Genomic DNA, 15,889 nt, shown 5'->3' on the forward strand with positions numbered 1-15,889 from the left:
GGCTGGGGTTGTGGGGTGTGGGTGGGGAGCAGCGGGGAGGGCGGGGGCGCGCCCCCCGCGGGTCGGTCGCAGTTCCCGTCGCGCCGCCGTCCCCACGCGCGCTCGCGACCTCGTCTCCGCGGGGACCCAGTGCGCGCGCGAAACTTTATTTAGGGCTTACCGGCTCCTTGTATTCTCGCGTCGTAGGATTGATCCGTACGGGTTTGAAAGGCCTGAAGACTTTGATTATGCGGCTTATGAAGAGTTCTTTTCCGCCTATCTGGTGATACTCACTAGAAGAGCAATAAAGTGGTCCAAACTTCTGAAGGGGGGCGGCGGCGTGCAGAAAAGCGGTACAGGTGAGTCGGAGCCGGTACAGGTGAGTTGGGAGCCAGTACAGGTGAGTCTGGAGCCGGGCTCTCGCGCTGGGAGGAGAGGCCGCGGGCCTGGGCGGAGCTGGCTCCAAGGGGCAGGGTCTCCTTTTTCTCCCTCCCTCTCTCCCACCTTGCCCCCTCGGTGGTGACCTGCCCCTGCCGGCTCACTGTGGGCCTGGTTACCCTCTTCCAGGGCCTGGTGCCCCCCGCCCCCAGGGCCTGGTCCTCCCCCCCCCCTCACCCCGACCCCCAGGGCCTGCCCTCCCTGGGTGCTCCCTCCTGACGGTCTGGGTCTGGGAGGCCTCCGGCTGGGCACCTCTGGTTTCTAGTGTGGTTTGTTTCCTCTGCTGGAACCGAGTGCCCTCCCTGCCCCAGGGCTGGCCTCTGTCCTGCTTCCATGTTTGTTGAATGAATGAAGGGTTTGACCGCAGATAAGGAGAGGTGTGGGGACCTGCCAGCAGGCACTGTGTGCTTCCGGACTTAAGATAAGGGAGGGCCTTCTGAGATAGGACGTTAATGACCGAGAGGGGTGAGGGCGGAGGTCAGCCGCAGGGACAGAGCTGTGGGGACGGAAGGAGGGCGTTCCGGTCCTGGGCCCAGGGCTCCATCACATGCCCTGGCCGAGAGAGGCTTACTGTACAAGTTTTTTTCTTTTTTTAAATTCATTTTTGAGAGAGAGAGAGCTCAAGTTCAAGTAGGGGAGAGGGTCAGAGAGAGAAGGAGAGAGAGAAACCCAAGCAGGCTCCATGCTGATGTGAGGCTCGATCCCACAATCCTGGGGTCGTGGTCTGAGCCAAAATTAAGAGTTGGATGGACGCTCAACTGACTGAGGCACCAGGGCCCCAGTAAATGGGTTTTTAAGCAAGGAGGTGTGACAAGGTCAATTTTTGCTTTTAAAGGGGTTAAATTAGTGAATGGGGGCCCGGAGCAGCCCCAGTACCAGGAGAACAGGACGGTGGAGACAGTGATGTGGGGTCCTCGGGGAGGAGGGAGGTACTTTCTCAACACGGGGCCCCACTGGCACCCGGCCCCTCCCTTGGCCAGGGCCCCTCCTCAGCGCTGCGGCTGCCGGGGGAGTGTTTAGTAATGATCAGGTAAACCTGCAGCCCACAAGTCGGACGGGGCCAGGAGGGGCCCCAGGCTGGCCCCCAGTTGCTAGGGAGACCTCGGACGCCAGTGCCCTGTGCGCCCCCTGCAGGGTCATTCACTAACACCCTTCTGCGCGTCACCTCTTTTAATGTGTTTCCCTCAGCCTGTCTGCTTTTATTTTCCTGTCTCTTTATTCTTGAGTTGACAGGTTCTTTGTTTTTAAAAAGTACAAGTGTGTAAAAGTAAACATAGTTTGGTCCATGATGGAAATTCTCACAGTAAAAGGGAAGTTCCCCTGGGTTCCTCTCCTGGCCCGGCCCTTGTGTCGGGCTCCGCCGCATGTCTCTCGAAAGCAGGGTGTGCACACGCACACGCATGTGTGCAAATGCAGTGGCCACCGCCATGGGTCGGGAGTTCGCCGTAGCTCCGGAGAAGACTGCAGGCCGAAGCCTGGACCCGGAGGCCCGTGGTGTGCCGTCACCGTGACAGTGTGCGCGCCTCCGTGTCCTGTCTTTGGGGTTACCGTCTGGTTCCAGCCTGTCCCTGTCCTTCCCTTTGAACGAGGGGGTCCACCGGTGGACGTCGGCACCTTTCCAGCCGCACTCAGTGCTGGGTGTCTGTTTTCCGCATCCGCTCCGTCCAGGGAGCCGGAGCCGAGCAGCCGGGAACCTCCAGACGCCCGGCCTGGCTTTCTCCTCAGGTTCTTTCATGGTTCGAAGATTTTGTCTTGTTTCTTCTACTATCCTTGAGCACCAGTGTCTGTGAACTCCAAGAATTTAAGTTTGTTTTACGGAAATAATTGTCTTTTTGTTTTAATGTTTCCTTCGCCTACGCCTACTACGTTAACAGTAACAGAACAAGTATTACAGGCAAAACAGGTTTGGAAGCAAGAGCGTTGGCTTTGTGATGAGCCTTGGGCCTGGGGCGGGGCCTGGGGCGGGGCTCCTGCTGCGTGGTGGCCTGCTGTTCCTTCAGGAAAGGGGTCACTGGCCCCCGGTGAGGCGCCTGGCGCTGGTGTGGCTTCGGGGCAGGCCCGTCCAGGAGCCCGTCAGCACCGGGCGGCTCTGCAGGGCTGGCTGTGAGGCGCAGGCAGGAGTGGATGCGTTATTCCAGGAATGCAAGTCCGGTTCTGCAGTCACGCTGGCGACTGTCCTGCCTGGACTGGGACATCCTAGGGGGAGGGCACGCCGGCCACCGGGGAGCTCAGAGCCGCTGAGTTTCGGCAGCCGCAGCTCCTCCTCCCCCTTTGACCCTGTGTTGTGAGCTCAGTGACCTGGTCTTGTTGCTTTGTTGTCCTGTGTAGTGTTCTGTGTTGGGGGACTGTTGTCTGGACGCCCGCCTTTCTGTCGCCAGGAGCACAGTCACCTCTGAATCTTGGCGTCCACTTGTCCCCAGGCTTCCCGAGGGCGAGGCCAAACTGCCTCGTGCAGGGTCTGAGCTCCTTCCTGGTGGCCGCGAGCATCAGCACCACCTAAGTTAGAATTAAGGTGCAAACACGTTTCCAAAGGCAAATACTGTCAGCACCGGGATTCGCTTAACCTTGTTGGGAAGACGGCTGGGAGTTAATGGTCCGGGATCCACCTTCTTGAAGGAGCCGCTCCCTAGTCTTCCCAAGGTCAGGGTTGCTGCTGGGCAAAGCGCCATTCTCTGAGGACAGGCGAGCTGTTTTCGATCTCTTCTGAAGAAGCGGCGTGAGTGCAGACAGTGAAGGATAAAGCGCAGCCTTCGTCCCTGGAAGCTGTGGACACAGCTCGGTGTCCGCAGCCGCCTGGGCTCAGGCGGGGGCCCCGCCCTTCACCCCCACCTGACAAGGAACCTGAGGCCTCTCCCAGCAGAACCCCGTGTCTGACTCCAGTGAGCGCCTGAGCATCTTGCGGGTGCCCTTTTTCCTGTTTACGAATTTGCAGTGAAATCCAGTCTTGCCAGGTAACACTTCTGTGAGCTCCCACGAGGCCCGTGTCTCAAGACCAAAAGCCGTCTGTGTCCTCAAACACTGGCCTGCGCCTGCCCAGAGGCCGGGGCCTCCAAGGGTGTCCCGCCAGCGGGCCCCGCGGCCCAGGGCCTGAGGCCGGCTTGCTCTGCGCGCCCTGACCCGGGGGGTCCGTCCTTCCCCCCTCGCCGAGGAGCACCTCGCTCCCGGGCCCACGTCTGGCAGCCGCGGGACCTTTGGGCCCACGGTAGACGCAGCCGTGTCCAGTGAGGCTTCCGGAGGCGGGTTGTGTGCGTCTCGGCCCGCAGTTACCCGGTTCCCTCGCTTGGTGCTGGCGGCCTTCTTTGGAAAGACTGTTCTGCTTGCAAGACTTTCCTTTGCAACGTTGTCAAAACGCAGTCAGCCCCACTCGTGTGGGTTACTTCTGGAGTTTTCTTCCGCTCTGCGGCCTGCGAGTGTGTTTTCAGCGGTGTGGCGCCATCCTGGGGCCCGAAGTCGGAGGTGAGCCCCACTCGGTGGCCCCTCCGGTCCCCCCTCGGGATTGTGGCCGCTCCTCGGGACCGTTGGTGCGCCTGGCGTCCGCAAGTTAGGGCGGCCCGGCCAGGGCGGGCCCGCAGTGGCTCCGGCTTCCCACCTCCCAGCTCCCGCAGGCTGGAGGCGAGGTGGCCCGAATGGCCAGTGTCCGTGTGTGCCGCTGCGCCAGTGTGGGGCCGCCATAGAGGGTCCCGCCTCTGTGGCTTCCGCCCCTCTTCCCCCACGCACCTGGGGGGCCTTTCCTGCCCCACATGCCCCTGGAAGCTTCCGCCGAGGCTGTGTCCGCGGCGGGTCCGTGGGGTCTATCAGTGGTGCGTCCCTCAGCGGCCCCTGGGTCGCTCCTGCCGTGGTGCCCCTGGTGCCTGCAGTGGAGTCCTCTCTGCAGCAGGTCGGGGGATTTCTCTGATTGTGTGGCCCTTCGTTTTTTCTTAAAATACTTAAAAATGCATTTCTGGGGCGCCTGGGGGCTCAGTCGGTTCAGCGGCCGACTTCGGCTCAGGTCATGATCTCAGGGCGTCGGGCTCTGTGCTGACAGCTCAGTCTGGAGCAGCTTCAGACGCAGTGTCTCCCTCTCTCTCTGCCTCTGTCCCGCTCACGCTCTGTCTCTGTCTCTCTCAGAAATAAAATAAACATTACAAAATAAAAATGATATTTGTAACATAATATCAAAGGAAAACAACCCAGCGTTGAATATTTCCCTTGAAAATGAAAAGGTCATTAAGAGCACAGTGCCGCCTCCCCGGCTTCCCGTGAGTCAGCGAGCGTCAGGCTCCCGCATCTCGCCTGTTTCCCTGGGAGGCGCGTGAGCAGTGGCCGCAGGCGGCTCCTGGCTCTCGGCCTCCTTTCCTATGTGTTTCTGTGGTCATTAGAAAATTAATGATTCGTTTCTCACATACTTATGTTCAGTGTCCCTCCCGGAGGAAGCGGCTGGTCACATACAGAACAGGCGGCCCCAGCCGGGGGCTCCCAGACTCCCAGCCCGGCAGCCTGCTGGCCCTGTCACCTCCAGGGCTGGACCACACACCCCAGCCTCTGTCCCTGCCCACACTGTCCCTCTGGGCCACGCTGCTCTGCTTCCTGCCTCGTGTCCCCTCACTTGGTGCGGCCTCTGTCCGTCCGGCCGCCCCCTGTGTGCGGAGCTTGTGCGGCGGTCACCCGCTCTTCCCGGGCTGCAGTGACTGATCCTGGCCCGAGGGGCCCTGACCTGGAGCTTGGGGCCCAGCCCGAGGCATCCTGCACGGTGTGCCGGCGGCAAAGGAGGACAGGGGCTGCCCTGTGTAGGGGAGAACGTTCTGGAACGAGTGTGTACAGCGGCCGGGTGTGTGTATGTTAGGTTCCGCACCTTCTCATGTTTGACGGGGAGAAGCGAGCTGAGGGCACGGAGCTCGGTGCCCTCTGACCTCAGGCTCTGCAAGTCCCTGACCCCTGACCCCGGGCCCCGCCGCTCATCTCCGTTTCAGTGAAGCGCTACATCCGGAAAGGCGTCCCCCTGGAGCACCGGGCCCGCGTCTGGATGGGGGTGAGCGGGGCCCAGGCGCGGATGGACCAGAACCCCGGCTACTACCACCGACTGCTGCAGGCAGAGCGCGACGGCGGGCTGGAGGAGGCCGTGCGCACCGGTGAGCGGCCGCGGCGGTGGGCGGCCCGGGGGGACACGCTGCTTTGGATTTGAAACTTTATTTTTCTTATGGGAAGATCAAAGCTTAGGAATCTGCAAGGGGAGAACAGCGTTCCTTAAACGGCAGAACCGACGCCAGCTGGCCGGTAGGGCCGTCCGGGCAAGGGCAAGGCCGAGAGGGCCTGGCCGCAGGCACTGGGCCGGCAGTCGTGACCCAGAGGGTAATCGCTGGGGAGGCTTTGTGCTGAGGGCAGTGGTCTGGGACTTAGGGACACGGCGACACACGCCTGTCCTGACCCCTCCCGCCGCCTCACAGGCCCCATGCGCGTGCCCCGTGCGCCCCAACGCCGCACAGGGAGGTGGGCCTTGGTGTCGAGCTCCGCTCGTGGTCTGGGTGCTGACGGTGGCCGCACGGGCTCACCAGCTCTTAAACGTTCAGAGTGCTCAGAACTGACGTTTAAGCGGAATAATTAGATTCTTAGGAAGTGTATCTGGTCGTCTGATTTTGCTTTTGAGAAATACACACTTAAGCATAAAATAAGTTTTTAAAACTCATTAATTGAGAGGTGGGACTCCCTGGACGTGTCCCTGGGGAGTGTCCCCAGCCGGGGGAGGGGTCCCTCGCTGCACAGAGGCCTCGGGTCCAAGGGAGGCCACGCGTGTCAAGGAAAACAGTGATGCTGTTGGTTTGAGAAGTGAACGGAAAGGCTCTGTTCAGTGTTTTTGGATAAAAATGTTTTATTGTGGTAGAACATGAATAATAGACTTTCCCATTCCATCTTCCCAAAGGGAAACTCTGTCCCTGAGGAGCGTCGGCCACCTCCCGGCCCCGGCCCAGCGGCAGGCAGGATTTGTCCTTCCGTGTCTGGCTCGCCTCGCCGAGGGCGTGTCCGCACTGCGAGCGTTTTCGGGGCCAGGCCCGGCTGGTGGTGTGGACAGAGCCCGTTTCGTTGGTCTGTTCTGCCACCGCTGGCCGTCGGGGTCGCTGCCTCTGCTTCTGGGGTTTGCTGTCACCAATGGGGCTGCACAGAGATTTCTGAGACCCTGCTTTCCAGCCTCTCTCGTGTGTGCCCAGCAGTGGACCTGCTGGACGGGGGTCGATCTGTGTCTTTTTATGAGGGATCTGGAGAAATCCCTTTACAGGGACTGCGGGTGCGGACTGACCGTCCCTGTCCCCAGCTGCCTCCACGAGGGCAGGAAGGGGCGTCAGAAGAGACCTGCAGAAAGGACGTTCGCATGAGCCCAGCCGCTCAGCCGGAGTCAGACTTAGTAAAAACCAAACACCACTAAACTCTTGGTGGATTCCAAGGTTTTGGGAGATTTAGAATTCCAAGAAAAAACTCTTTTCTAGACAAATATACAACGGAAACTACGTCCTTCCAGGCCGATGCTTCCTGCTCAGCCCGGGTCGTTCTTTCATAAGCAAAGGTGTGGCTCTGGGGGCAGAGGGAGGGGCAGGAGCGCTGTCCCATCAGCTGTGGGGACACTGGCCCGACAGCTGCACGGGGGCCGAGGGTCCTGCGCGCCGGGTCTGGTCTGGTCATCAGATGCAGCTGACCCGCCACTAATCCAATCCAAGTGGGGTCAGGGGGTCAGGAAAAAAAGTGCTTGTGCGGTGGATGCGCAGCTCCCCCCTTCTGCCCGCGTGTGGGGCCAGCGGGGGGGCCGGGCTGGGTCAGGGTCAGGCCCACGGGAGGCTCCCGCCGTCTCTGGCGGGGGACGTGGGTGTCTGATGATCAAGCAGAGGCCGGCGGTGCCGAGTTCACTGCTCAGTTTGTGGAGTTTTGTCGTTTGTCTCTGAAAGGGAATCTCGGGCAGGGTTCTGCATCTGTGTTCTGTCTGCAGAACTGGGAAGATTTTCCAGTTTCGTGTTGCCTGTGATCCCAGAGTTAAGCACCCCCCCTGGCTAAGGGGGGGACGCTGGGGACACTGGGGAGTGGGGTGCAACGGGCTGCACGGTGGGGGGCTGCGAGGAGAGGCGGGGGCCTCTTCAGTCCTGACTCCAGCTGCCATGGCCTCAACTGTCCACAGGGGCGACCGGGGTTGGAACCTCTGCTCACGATTGGCCAGGCGGGGCTTGGGGGCCCCTCGCAGTAGACTCGGGGCACATCGCAGGCCCGCCTTGGACGATCGTGGTGTGGATTTCCCCGCAGATATGAACAGGACCTTCCCGGACAATGTGAAGTTCCGGAAGAGTGCGGATCCCTGTTTACAAAAGACCTTGTACAACGTGCTGGTGGCATATGGACGCCACAACCAAGCTGTGGGGTACTGCCAGGTGAGCCCCCAGAGAAGGGGACGGCGATCGGCGGCAGGTGTGCGCCAGCCAGCACGGGGCTGAGATGTTTCCCAGGTAGAAAAGTGGTGAAACATCCGCTTAATGACTTATTTTGATGTCGACCCTGGGAGTGGGGGGAGTGGGGCGGGGGAGGTGGGAAGTCACGGAAGTGGCCCCAGGGCTGTGGGTACTGGAATAAGTGACCAGCACCTGCGATTGAAGGTGACAGCATGCGTCCCCCCTGCCGCTTTCTGTCACCTCGTGGGGCTGGCACTGGTCTGGGGCGTCGGGGAGGGAGGGCCGCGGGCCGCGCGGGGGCCTGGGGGCCTGCCTGTCGCCCACGGGGGTGGGGAAACGGCTTCCGCTCCCCGTGCTCCTGGGGCTTCCGAGGACCCCCGATGGGGACTTGGCGCTGACACTCGTGCTCCAGGGGCTGCGGCTGCAGAGACCGGAGGCGCAGAGCGTCTGGGACACGCCAGGCTGTTTCTCCGAGCTCTGGGGCCGCAGGGGGCGCGGGGGGGTGAGGAAGCCGGGGTGGGCGCGTCTCGCTGTGACTCACTGTCCTGGACGGGGACCCGTCTGCAGGCGCTGGGAGGCCGGGTGGCCCAGAAACCGTCCTCACGTTTTTCTAGTTGCCGTTCTCATAGGTTTTAAAAACAACCCTTACAGGGGCACCTGGGGCTCAGTCGGTTAAGCGTGTGACTTTGGCACAGGTCATGATCTTGCAGTTTGTGGGTTCGAGCCCCGCGTCAGGCTCTGTGCTGACAGCTCAGATTCAGACTGGAGCTGCTTCCAATTCTGTGTGTCCCCCTCTGTCTGTCCCGCCCCCACTCATTCTTTCTCTGTCTCTCTCTGTCTTTCTCTCTCAAAAATAAACGTTTAAATAAAACAACCCCTTGCAACTTTGAGCCTGAGCACGATGCCGCAGCTCATGGTGCGCATCCGTGTGCCCACAGCCGCCCGGACGAGATTTGCAAGCTGGGTGTCGGGAACGGGAGTCTGTTTTCTGGCTCCCGCGGCCTGAGGGAGGGTGTCCAGCCCCGGCCGCTGGGGGTCCCTGGGGATCCCTGGCTTGTGCCTGCTTCTTGTGGCCTCTCCCTGGGTGGTATCTGTGATGCTGGGTGACGAAGGCTGGACTTTCCCCCTGTTCCTGGAAGAGGACACGTTTATTTTAAAGGCACAGGGAGTACGGAAGATGGCGGATGTCCGCAGCGCAGCCACGCAGACACCTGTGACTGCCGGCGCCCCAGGGGTGTGAGTGTGTGGCCCCGACTGCGGCCGCACACTGGTTTGTGTTTCTGCCCTCTCGTGCCACGGGCATCACCGGAGGGCACATCTGGACCTGGCTCCGGAGGGTGGTTCTGGAATCTTGGGGTTTTGGGGACACAAGGTACTGCGATGCGTCATGGCCGCCGAAGGGTCGCGGGGTCCTGAGGCGTCTCAGGACCCGTTTTCTCATTGCAGGGGATGAACTTCATAGCAGGCTACCTGGTCCTCATAACCAAGAGCGAGGAGGAGTCCTTCTGGCTGCTGGACGCGCTCGTGGGACGAATACTGCCTGGTAGGTGGACCCGTGTTGGCCTGGTGGCCGCTCTCTGCTCTCAGAGCGCGGCCTGTCTGTGTCGGCCATGGGCCGGGTCCCCGGGACGCCCTGTTGTGTGCAGCCGGTGGGCCCAGAATCCATGGGAGGCCTGCCCAGCTTCCTGTTGGGTTCAGGAACCGTCCAGAGTGAGTCCTCGGCAGCTGTTACTGTTATTGGGGTGAAAACCATTCTTCCCAATGTATTGATTAGTAAATACCACGGTTTCACTGATGCAGTGTAGACTCCGATGGCTTTGGGGAGAGAAGTGGCCAGAGCCGTGTTGGGGGGGAGAGGGCCTGGGCCCCCCACGGCCGTGACGGGGGGGCCCCCCCGCACGGGGCATGTGCGGCCTGGGGAGGGCTGTGGCCGCTGGGTGGCTGAGCCCCGGCCCGCTCCTCCGGCAGGCGTGCCCCCGAGTCGGGCTGGAGCCGCCCTGGTGAGCCGGCCCCGGCTCCGGGCACCTGACCATGGCGGGTGTCAAGCTGTGGCTTCTGCCTGGGAGCACGTAGCATGTTTTCACGTCCCGAGTCTCGCCTCAGAACCACGGTACCACGCGGGCCCAACTACTGATCCATCTTACAGATGAGGACACTTGAGGCCTAGGTCCCGAGGCAGGTGCCTCACGGAAGAGTGAAGGACAGCGGCCCCGTCACCGAAGGGGCCTTGTGTCACTCCCGTGCCACCATCTGCCAGGGCACGGAATGGAAACGCCAGCAGCCCGCCTGGACGGGCCACCTTGGAGGGACAGACTGATCCCACACGCGTGGCAGCTCACCCTCCCAGCTCTGCCTGGGGAGGTGGGCGGCGGGCGCCGGGGTCAGGACCCTCCGGATGGGGTGCTGGCCGAGCCGTGTCCAGAGACCGAATCACAATGGGTGTTCATATCGTGATTGGCTCGGCTCCTTCCTACAAATAGTCACTGAACCGGTCACGGCCCTGGGTCCCTCTGGGGTTGGGACGCTCCAGCGGATGAAGACCGTGGGAGGGGCAGCCGTGGCCACGGCACAGCCCGAAACTGCCCCCGACGGGCTCCGGGCTGGCCCCGGAGGGCAGGTGATGACAGGCTGGTGTTTCAGCCCCCAAAGTGTCCTTTCCTGTCCTTGCATGTCCCATCGAACCAACAGTGTGGTCAGAACTGGGGGACAGAGCTGCTGTTGGTCACGGTCACGTGGACCTTCCCCTGGTTTCCTTCCTCATCACACAGAAGCTGGGAGTCCGGGAGGTGGGGCACCGGCCACACACACCGAGGAGCCGCCGCGCCTGGCGTCCGGCACTCGGCGCAGGCTTCCAGGGCGCGGGCCCACGCCGGGGAGCACACACGACGGGGCAGGACCGACGCAGCCAGAAAGACAAGCTGAGACGGAGGCCGGTTCTCTGGAAAAACGGACAAAACGGATCTTGGTGGAAGGGTCCGGAACAAGCAGGGAAGGTACGTGGAAACAGGGTGCTGGAATCGCAAATCTGTAGAGGTTTTTAAGAATCACAAGAAAATATGAATAAAATGAAGAGAGGCCAAGTGGGAAGTTTTGAAAAAACACCGCCTAATGAAGCTGATTTAGGAGAAAGTGGACCGTCTGGGATGGCACACGTGCACAGACATAGAGTCACCGAACCTTGAAGGGACGGAGAATTTCTGCCTGCTTGAGAAATCTTGCAGAAGACAGAGGAGGACACAGTCGTCAGCTCACATGGGGCTCCTGCCACGTGGCTGTCACACGGGCGGATCTCATGGACGAGATCAGGGGCGCAGATCCCACGGAATCGGCCGCTCGACCCCGATGGGTGAGGAGCGGCACCCTGGCGCCCGGGGAAGCGGAGCGTCCTGCCGTCCGTCGTGAGGGACATGGCATGGATGCCAGAGGCGAGCGCGCAGGAATCGATGGGTCTTCCTCCGATGTGTGAGTCTGTGGGGACTTGGGATGTGAGGTTCGTTGGTTAGTAGGGAAAGGTTGGCCATTTACAGCGTCCCTCCGTGACAATGGTGTGCGTGGAAAACCCTGTTCCTACAGCAGGTGGGTGAGAACGCTTCATGAATGCTGAGGAGGGAGGGAGGTCTTGAACAAAATTCAAAAAGAAGAGACAAGATTGATAATTTTTATTATGTTCAATTAAAAACTGATTTGGACATGAGACCTCCCCCAGTGACAAGCGCACGGAGACGGCGTCTGCCTGCGCAGCGCCCGCGGGAGGGTCCCCACCGCTCTGGGTAGAAGCGGCTCCGAGGGAACCCGCAGCAGGCCTGCACGGTGGAGGGTCAGGAAGGCCCAGCCAAGGTCTCCCGCGAGCCAGGAGGTGCGGGGACACCTGTGGACCAGGATGGTGGCGCCCCTGGGCCGACTCGGGAGGGAAGGTGTGTTCTCTGCACTGAACTTGGCCTCTAGGAGGCTCCTGCGTCCTGTGCTCGGCGGGATGCTGGCCCCAAGGTGTGCTTCTGCTAGGAGGGCCTAGAGGAACGCCCGACGGCCTTCAGCATCAGGCCCGGATGCTCGAGGGCGGGGCTGGGGGTGGGGTCTCGGGGCTCCTGCCCCAGTGACCCCCAGGCCCGTGGCAGTCAGAGTACGTGTTCATCGGGTCTATTTTTGGAAGCTGCTGTAAGCCTCTCTGGGACCAGAAATGAGGCCACCTTGCTGGGAGCTCTGCAAACCCTCTTACCGCCCCAGGGCTTAACCGCGGCTGCCCGGGCGGCACCTGGAGAACTGGATCGCAGGAACACGCCGAGGACACTCTGACCGGCCGCAGAGGCTCTTTGCTCCTGTCTCCTGGGGGCGGGGCCGGCTGTTGCTTAGTTTAAGAAGAGAAGACAGATGCAACATGAGGATGTGAGCAGGAAAAACTTGTAAAATCCCTGAAGTTTAAAAAAAAACTTTTTTAACATTTATTCATTTTTGAGAGACAGAATAGCAAAAACTAAGTATTAAAAGTTTATAATACAGGCCTTTAATGAGTGAAAAAGTTATCTGGCAGGACGAACACCCTCCAAGAAGTCACGCTGTCCCCCAGGCCGGTGCCCGGCCCACGCTGGGGAGCAGCAGAATGGCTGTGAAATGGCGGGGTGTACTTTCCGTGTCCCCTCGGCCTGGGGCCCCGGGCCACCAACTCAGTTAAGGCATTTCTCCACGTAAGCCGCCGGGTCTCACTGGGAAGGACCGGGCAGCCCAGGCCTCTCGCTGCCTCTGTCCTGCATTCAGAGGGGTGGGCGATCTGGCCGCTTCGAGAACTCCGGGAACCGAGCCCTCCAGCGTGGAGACAGCACGCAGGACTGGTTCTGAGAGCAGGTCACTGTCGGCACTGTCCCCACGCCTGCCCGTGTCCCCCAACCCCGCTTCGCTGGGCGGCGTGTCCATGGCTGCCGGCCGGCCCTCGCTGCTGTGCTGTCTGCCCGGATGCCTCAGCCCTACCTCCCGTCTGTGGGTGAGGTGGCTCCAGGGCGCACGTCGGCCTGGGGGCTCGCCCCCCGCTTGTCGGGGGAGGACTGTTCTGCTGATGCACACACCTCTGTCACGCTGGGTCCCCACTTTGGGCTGTGGTGGCACCGCTGCGCTGAGTGCGGCCGGCAAACGCACCTCGCTGTGGGCGCCGCTGCGGCGCCGCCACCGCCCTGCTGTCCTCCCTGCGCAGATTACTACGGCCCCGCCATGCTGGGCCTGAAGACAGACCAGGAGGTCCTGGGGGAGCTGGTGAGGACCAAGCTGCCGGCGGTGGCGGCCCTGATGGACGGGCACGGCGTCCTGTGGACCCTGCTGGTGTCGCGCTGGTTCATCTGCCTGTTCGTGGACGTCCTGCCCGTGGAGGTGAGCGCCGCACGTGCCTCGCCGGGGCCACCGGGGCCGCCACCCGGTGACGCGCCGTTTCTGTGTGTCCGCAGACGGTGCTCCGGATCTGGGACTGTTTGTTCAACGAGGGATCGAAGATCCTCTTCCGGGTGGCCCTGACCCTGATGAAGCAGCACCAGGCTTTCATCCTGGAAGCCAGCAGCGCGGCGGACATCTGCGCCAGGTTCAAGGACATCACCAGAGGCAGCTTCGTGACCGAGTGCCACACCTTCATGCAGGTGAGTGTTGGCACCCTGCTCCGGGTGCGTCGGCCTGGCCACCTGCCCCTGTGTCCCCTCTGGGCCTCGCCTCCCCCTCTGCCGGGACCCTGTCGGGCCAGTCCAGGTCCACTGCGTCAGAGCGCAGACCCGTCTGACCCCTTCGGCTGCAGCCAGCGTCTCTGGGCCCAGATGGCTCTCAGTGGCCCCAGTGGGGTCTCTAGTGTCTGCTGTGTGTTCTGCCCTGAAGGGCAGCTCCCCGGAGCCAGGGCCTCTGTGCTGGGTCCCGGACCTGGGCAGGCTGTGTAGATGACTCCAGTGTGCTGAGCGAATGCAGCAGAAACTACCTGCTAGGCCTTCTGCGGAGGCCGGGAGAGGCCGACCTCAGGCTCCGCCCCCCCAGAAACAGCAGTGCAGACTGCGACGGCCCGGGGGGGTCCCCCCGACCTCCCGGGAGGCTCTGCCTGGGGGCAGTGGCGGTGTCAGGTGCCTAGTGGACGACCTTCGGGCGGCAGGGCCACCCTAGGATCCAGGCCGCGGGGCCACAGTGCGTGACTGGCACTTCCTCCCGCCTCGGCAGCGTTGGAGTGGCCCGGGTGGAGCCACAGAGAAGCTGAGGCCTCTGCCCCAGGGCGCGGGGAGCCGGGTGCAGTGCTAGCCGGACTCGAGGCCACGCGGCGACCAGGCGCCAGGGAGGCTGGTGGACGTGTGAGCTCGCACTCGGCGGCCTCAACAAAGAGGTGGTGACGGGCTGGGGACCGTCAGGCAGAGGCCTGCGCCTGACTCGTTCGTCCCCCGGGACACACACCTCGTCCAGAGCGGGTGGACGCCTCCGGTCCGGCAGCAGAGGGCAGGGCCGTGAGCCCGGGGTGCGCCTGGGCCGCCGCTGCCTCCTGGCGCGTGACGGGGGCTTGTCCGCGCTTGTTCGGAGGTTTTCTGTTGTAACGAGAGGATCCCGGGTAACACGCAGGCGGCTCGGGGTGTCCACCATGTTCCGAGGTGGTGTGGCCGTCACCCCCGGGGCCCCGGCGCCCCGCTCCTCCCCGACCCAGCAGCCCGGGTTTGCCTCGTCCGGACGTTTCACGTGCGCCAGCAAATCCGCGTGTCCCGTGTCTGCCTGCCTTTATTCTGCATGACGCCTTCGGCGCGGTCTGGTTCTGCCATCATGCGCGCTGGCGCTCAGTCCGTGCTAGTGTTTATGAAGCGCCCGAGGGGGCCGGGTGGCTGCCGCTCCCACGAGCCACCTGCGGGAGATGCCGTGCGTCGTGGCCCCGGCGGCCGTGGGCCCTCGGAGGGGTGCTGTGGGGGAGGCGGCCCCCTGTGGGGGCCTTCCCCGGCGACCTCTGCAAAGCTGAACGCGGGTTTCTGCACTGAAGCGCGGACCTGCAGCCTGCGCACCAGAGAGAGTCTTGTCCAAGAACATCTAGAACCTTCTGGAGAGTAAGCGGGGCTCACTGGAGCTCGGTGCAGCAGTCACAGGACTTGTCTGAACCGCCCTTTGGGAGCACATCCACTCTGCCCCGCCCAGCCCAGGTGCCACGCAACGCCTGCCTGGGGAAGAATGCCTTTGTTTAAAAAAAAAAAACCAAAACCCTTTGTGTCGTCAGCTTTACACGTGGCCTGGTTTGTAACCGTGACCTTCTCAGCCGTAACCGTAGACATGATTCTTATGAGTACGTTTGAGAGATGAGACAGCACATCCCCCCACCGAGAGACGTCCTTCTCAGCGAAGCCCCTATTCTCTGCGGACAAGTCTGAGGCCCACCCCCCGGGTCCCCATCCTCCAGCCTCGGAGCCACCACAGGACCCCACAGCTACAGCTCAGCCACAGGAGGAGGGGGCTGTGCAAGCCCTGGGGGAGGGGCGGGGGGGGGGCTGAGCTGAACACCTGTTGCCAGTTTTTTAAAGGAATTCCTTTTCTGTTCCAGAAAATATTCTCAGAGCCCGGGAGCTTGTCCATGGCCACCATCGCCAGGCTTCGCGAGCGCTGCAGGGCCAGGCTGCTGGCGCAGGGCTGAGCGGGGGCCTGCCCGCGGCCACCTGCCCGCAGCCGCTGCGCTGCCTGCGCTCGGGGCCGGGAGCCGGGGACGTCTCTTCACTCGCGACTTCTTTTACGTTATGTTCTCTGTAGCTCAATTATGGGTTATGGAGTCATAATCTTCTAAAAGTGTGTTTTTACTTGAGACACTGACCTATAAAATGTGAGCTGTGCGTATTTAATTAAGTGAACACCTCCGAGTTTGATAATCTGTCAAATCGTCGGGACGATTAAAAATGAAAAACAAACCCGCCATCACTAGTGGTAACACCGAATGTTCTCTTCCTTTCTGCAGCACAGCATTTACCTGACGGGAGGGCTGTGCACATAGCGCGTGATTTGTCTAGAAAGGTAATTTATAAAACTGGTTTTTGAAGTCACCATATTACATAAAAGCGGCGTGTATTTAGGGAGGGTGCTCCCGTCGCTGCCATCGC

The 15,889-nt window shown here is 61.8% G+C and overlaps 1 protein-coding gene across 1 annotated transcript in view; it reads left to right on the forward strand.

The window, feature by feature from the left end:
• GRTP1 (growth hormone regulated TBC protein 1) overlaps positions 1-15,707 on the forward strand; it is a 21,573-nt gene extending 5,866 nt beyond the window's left edge. The window contains exons 2-8 of the mRNA XM_029938388.1: positions 187-338; positions 5,367-5,525; positions 7,678-7,802; positions 9,267-9,363; positions 13,003-13,175; positions 13,250-13,435; positions 15,343-15,707. Of these exons, the coding sequence (XP_029794248.1) occupies positions 187-338; positions 5,367-5,525; positions 7,678-7,802; positions 9,267-9,363; positions 13,003-13,175; positions 13,250-13,435; positions 15,343-15,432 (982 nt within the window). The 3' untranslated portion in view covers positions 15,433-15,707. The remainder of the gene's footprint in view (positions 1-186; positions 339-5,366; positions 5,526-7,677; positions 7,803-9,266; positions 9,364-13,002; positions 13,176-13,249; positions 13,436-15,342) is intronic.
• Positions 15,708-15,889: the final 182 nt, after the last annotated feature.

This window comes from Suricata suricatta, chromosome 4, assembly GCF_006229205.1.
Source record: "Suricata suricatta isolate VVHF042 chromosome 4, meerkat_22Aug2017_6uvM2_HiC, whole genome shotgun sequence".
Taxonomy (NCBI): Eukaryota; Metazoa; Chordata; class Mammalia; order Carnivora; family Herpestidae; genus Suricata; species Suricata suricatta.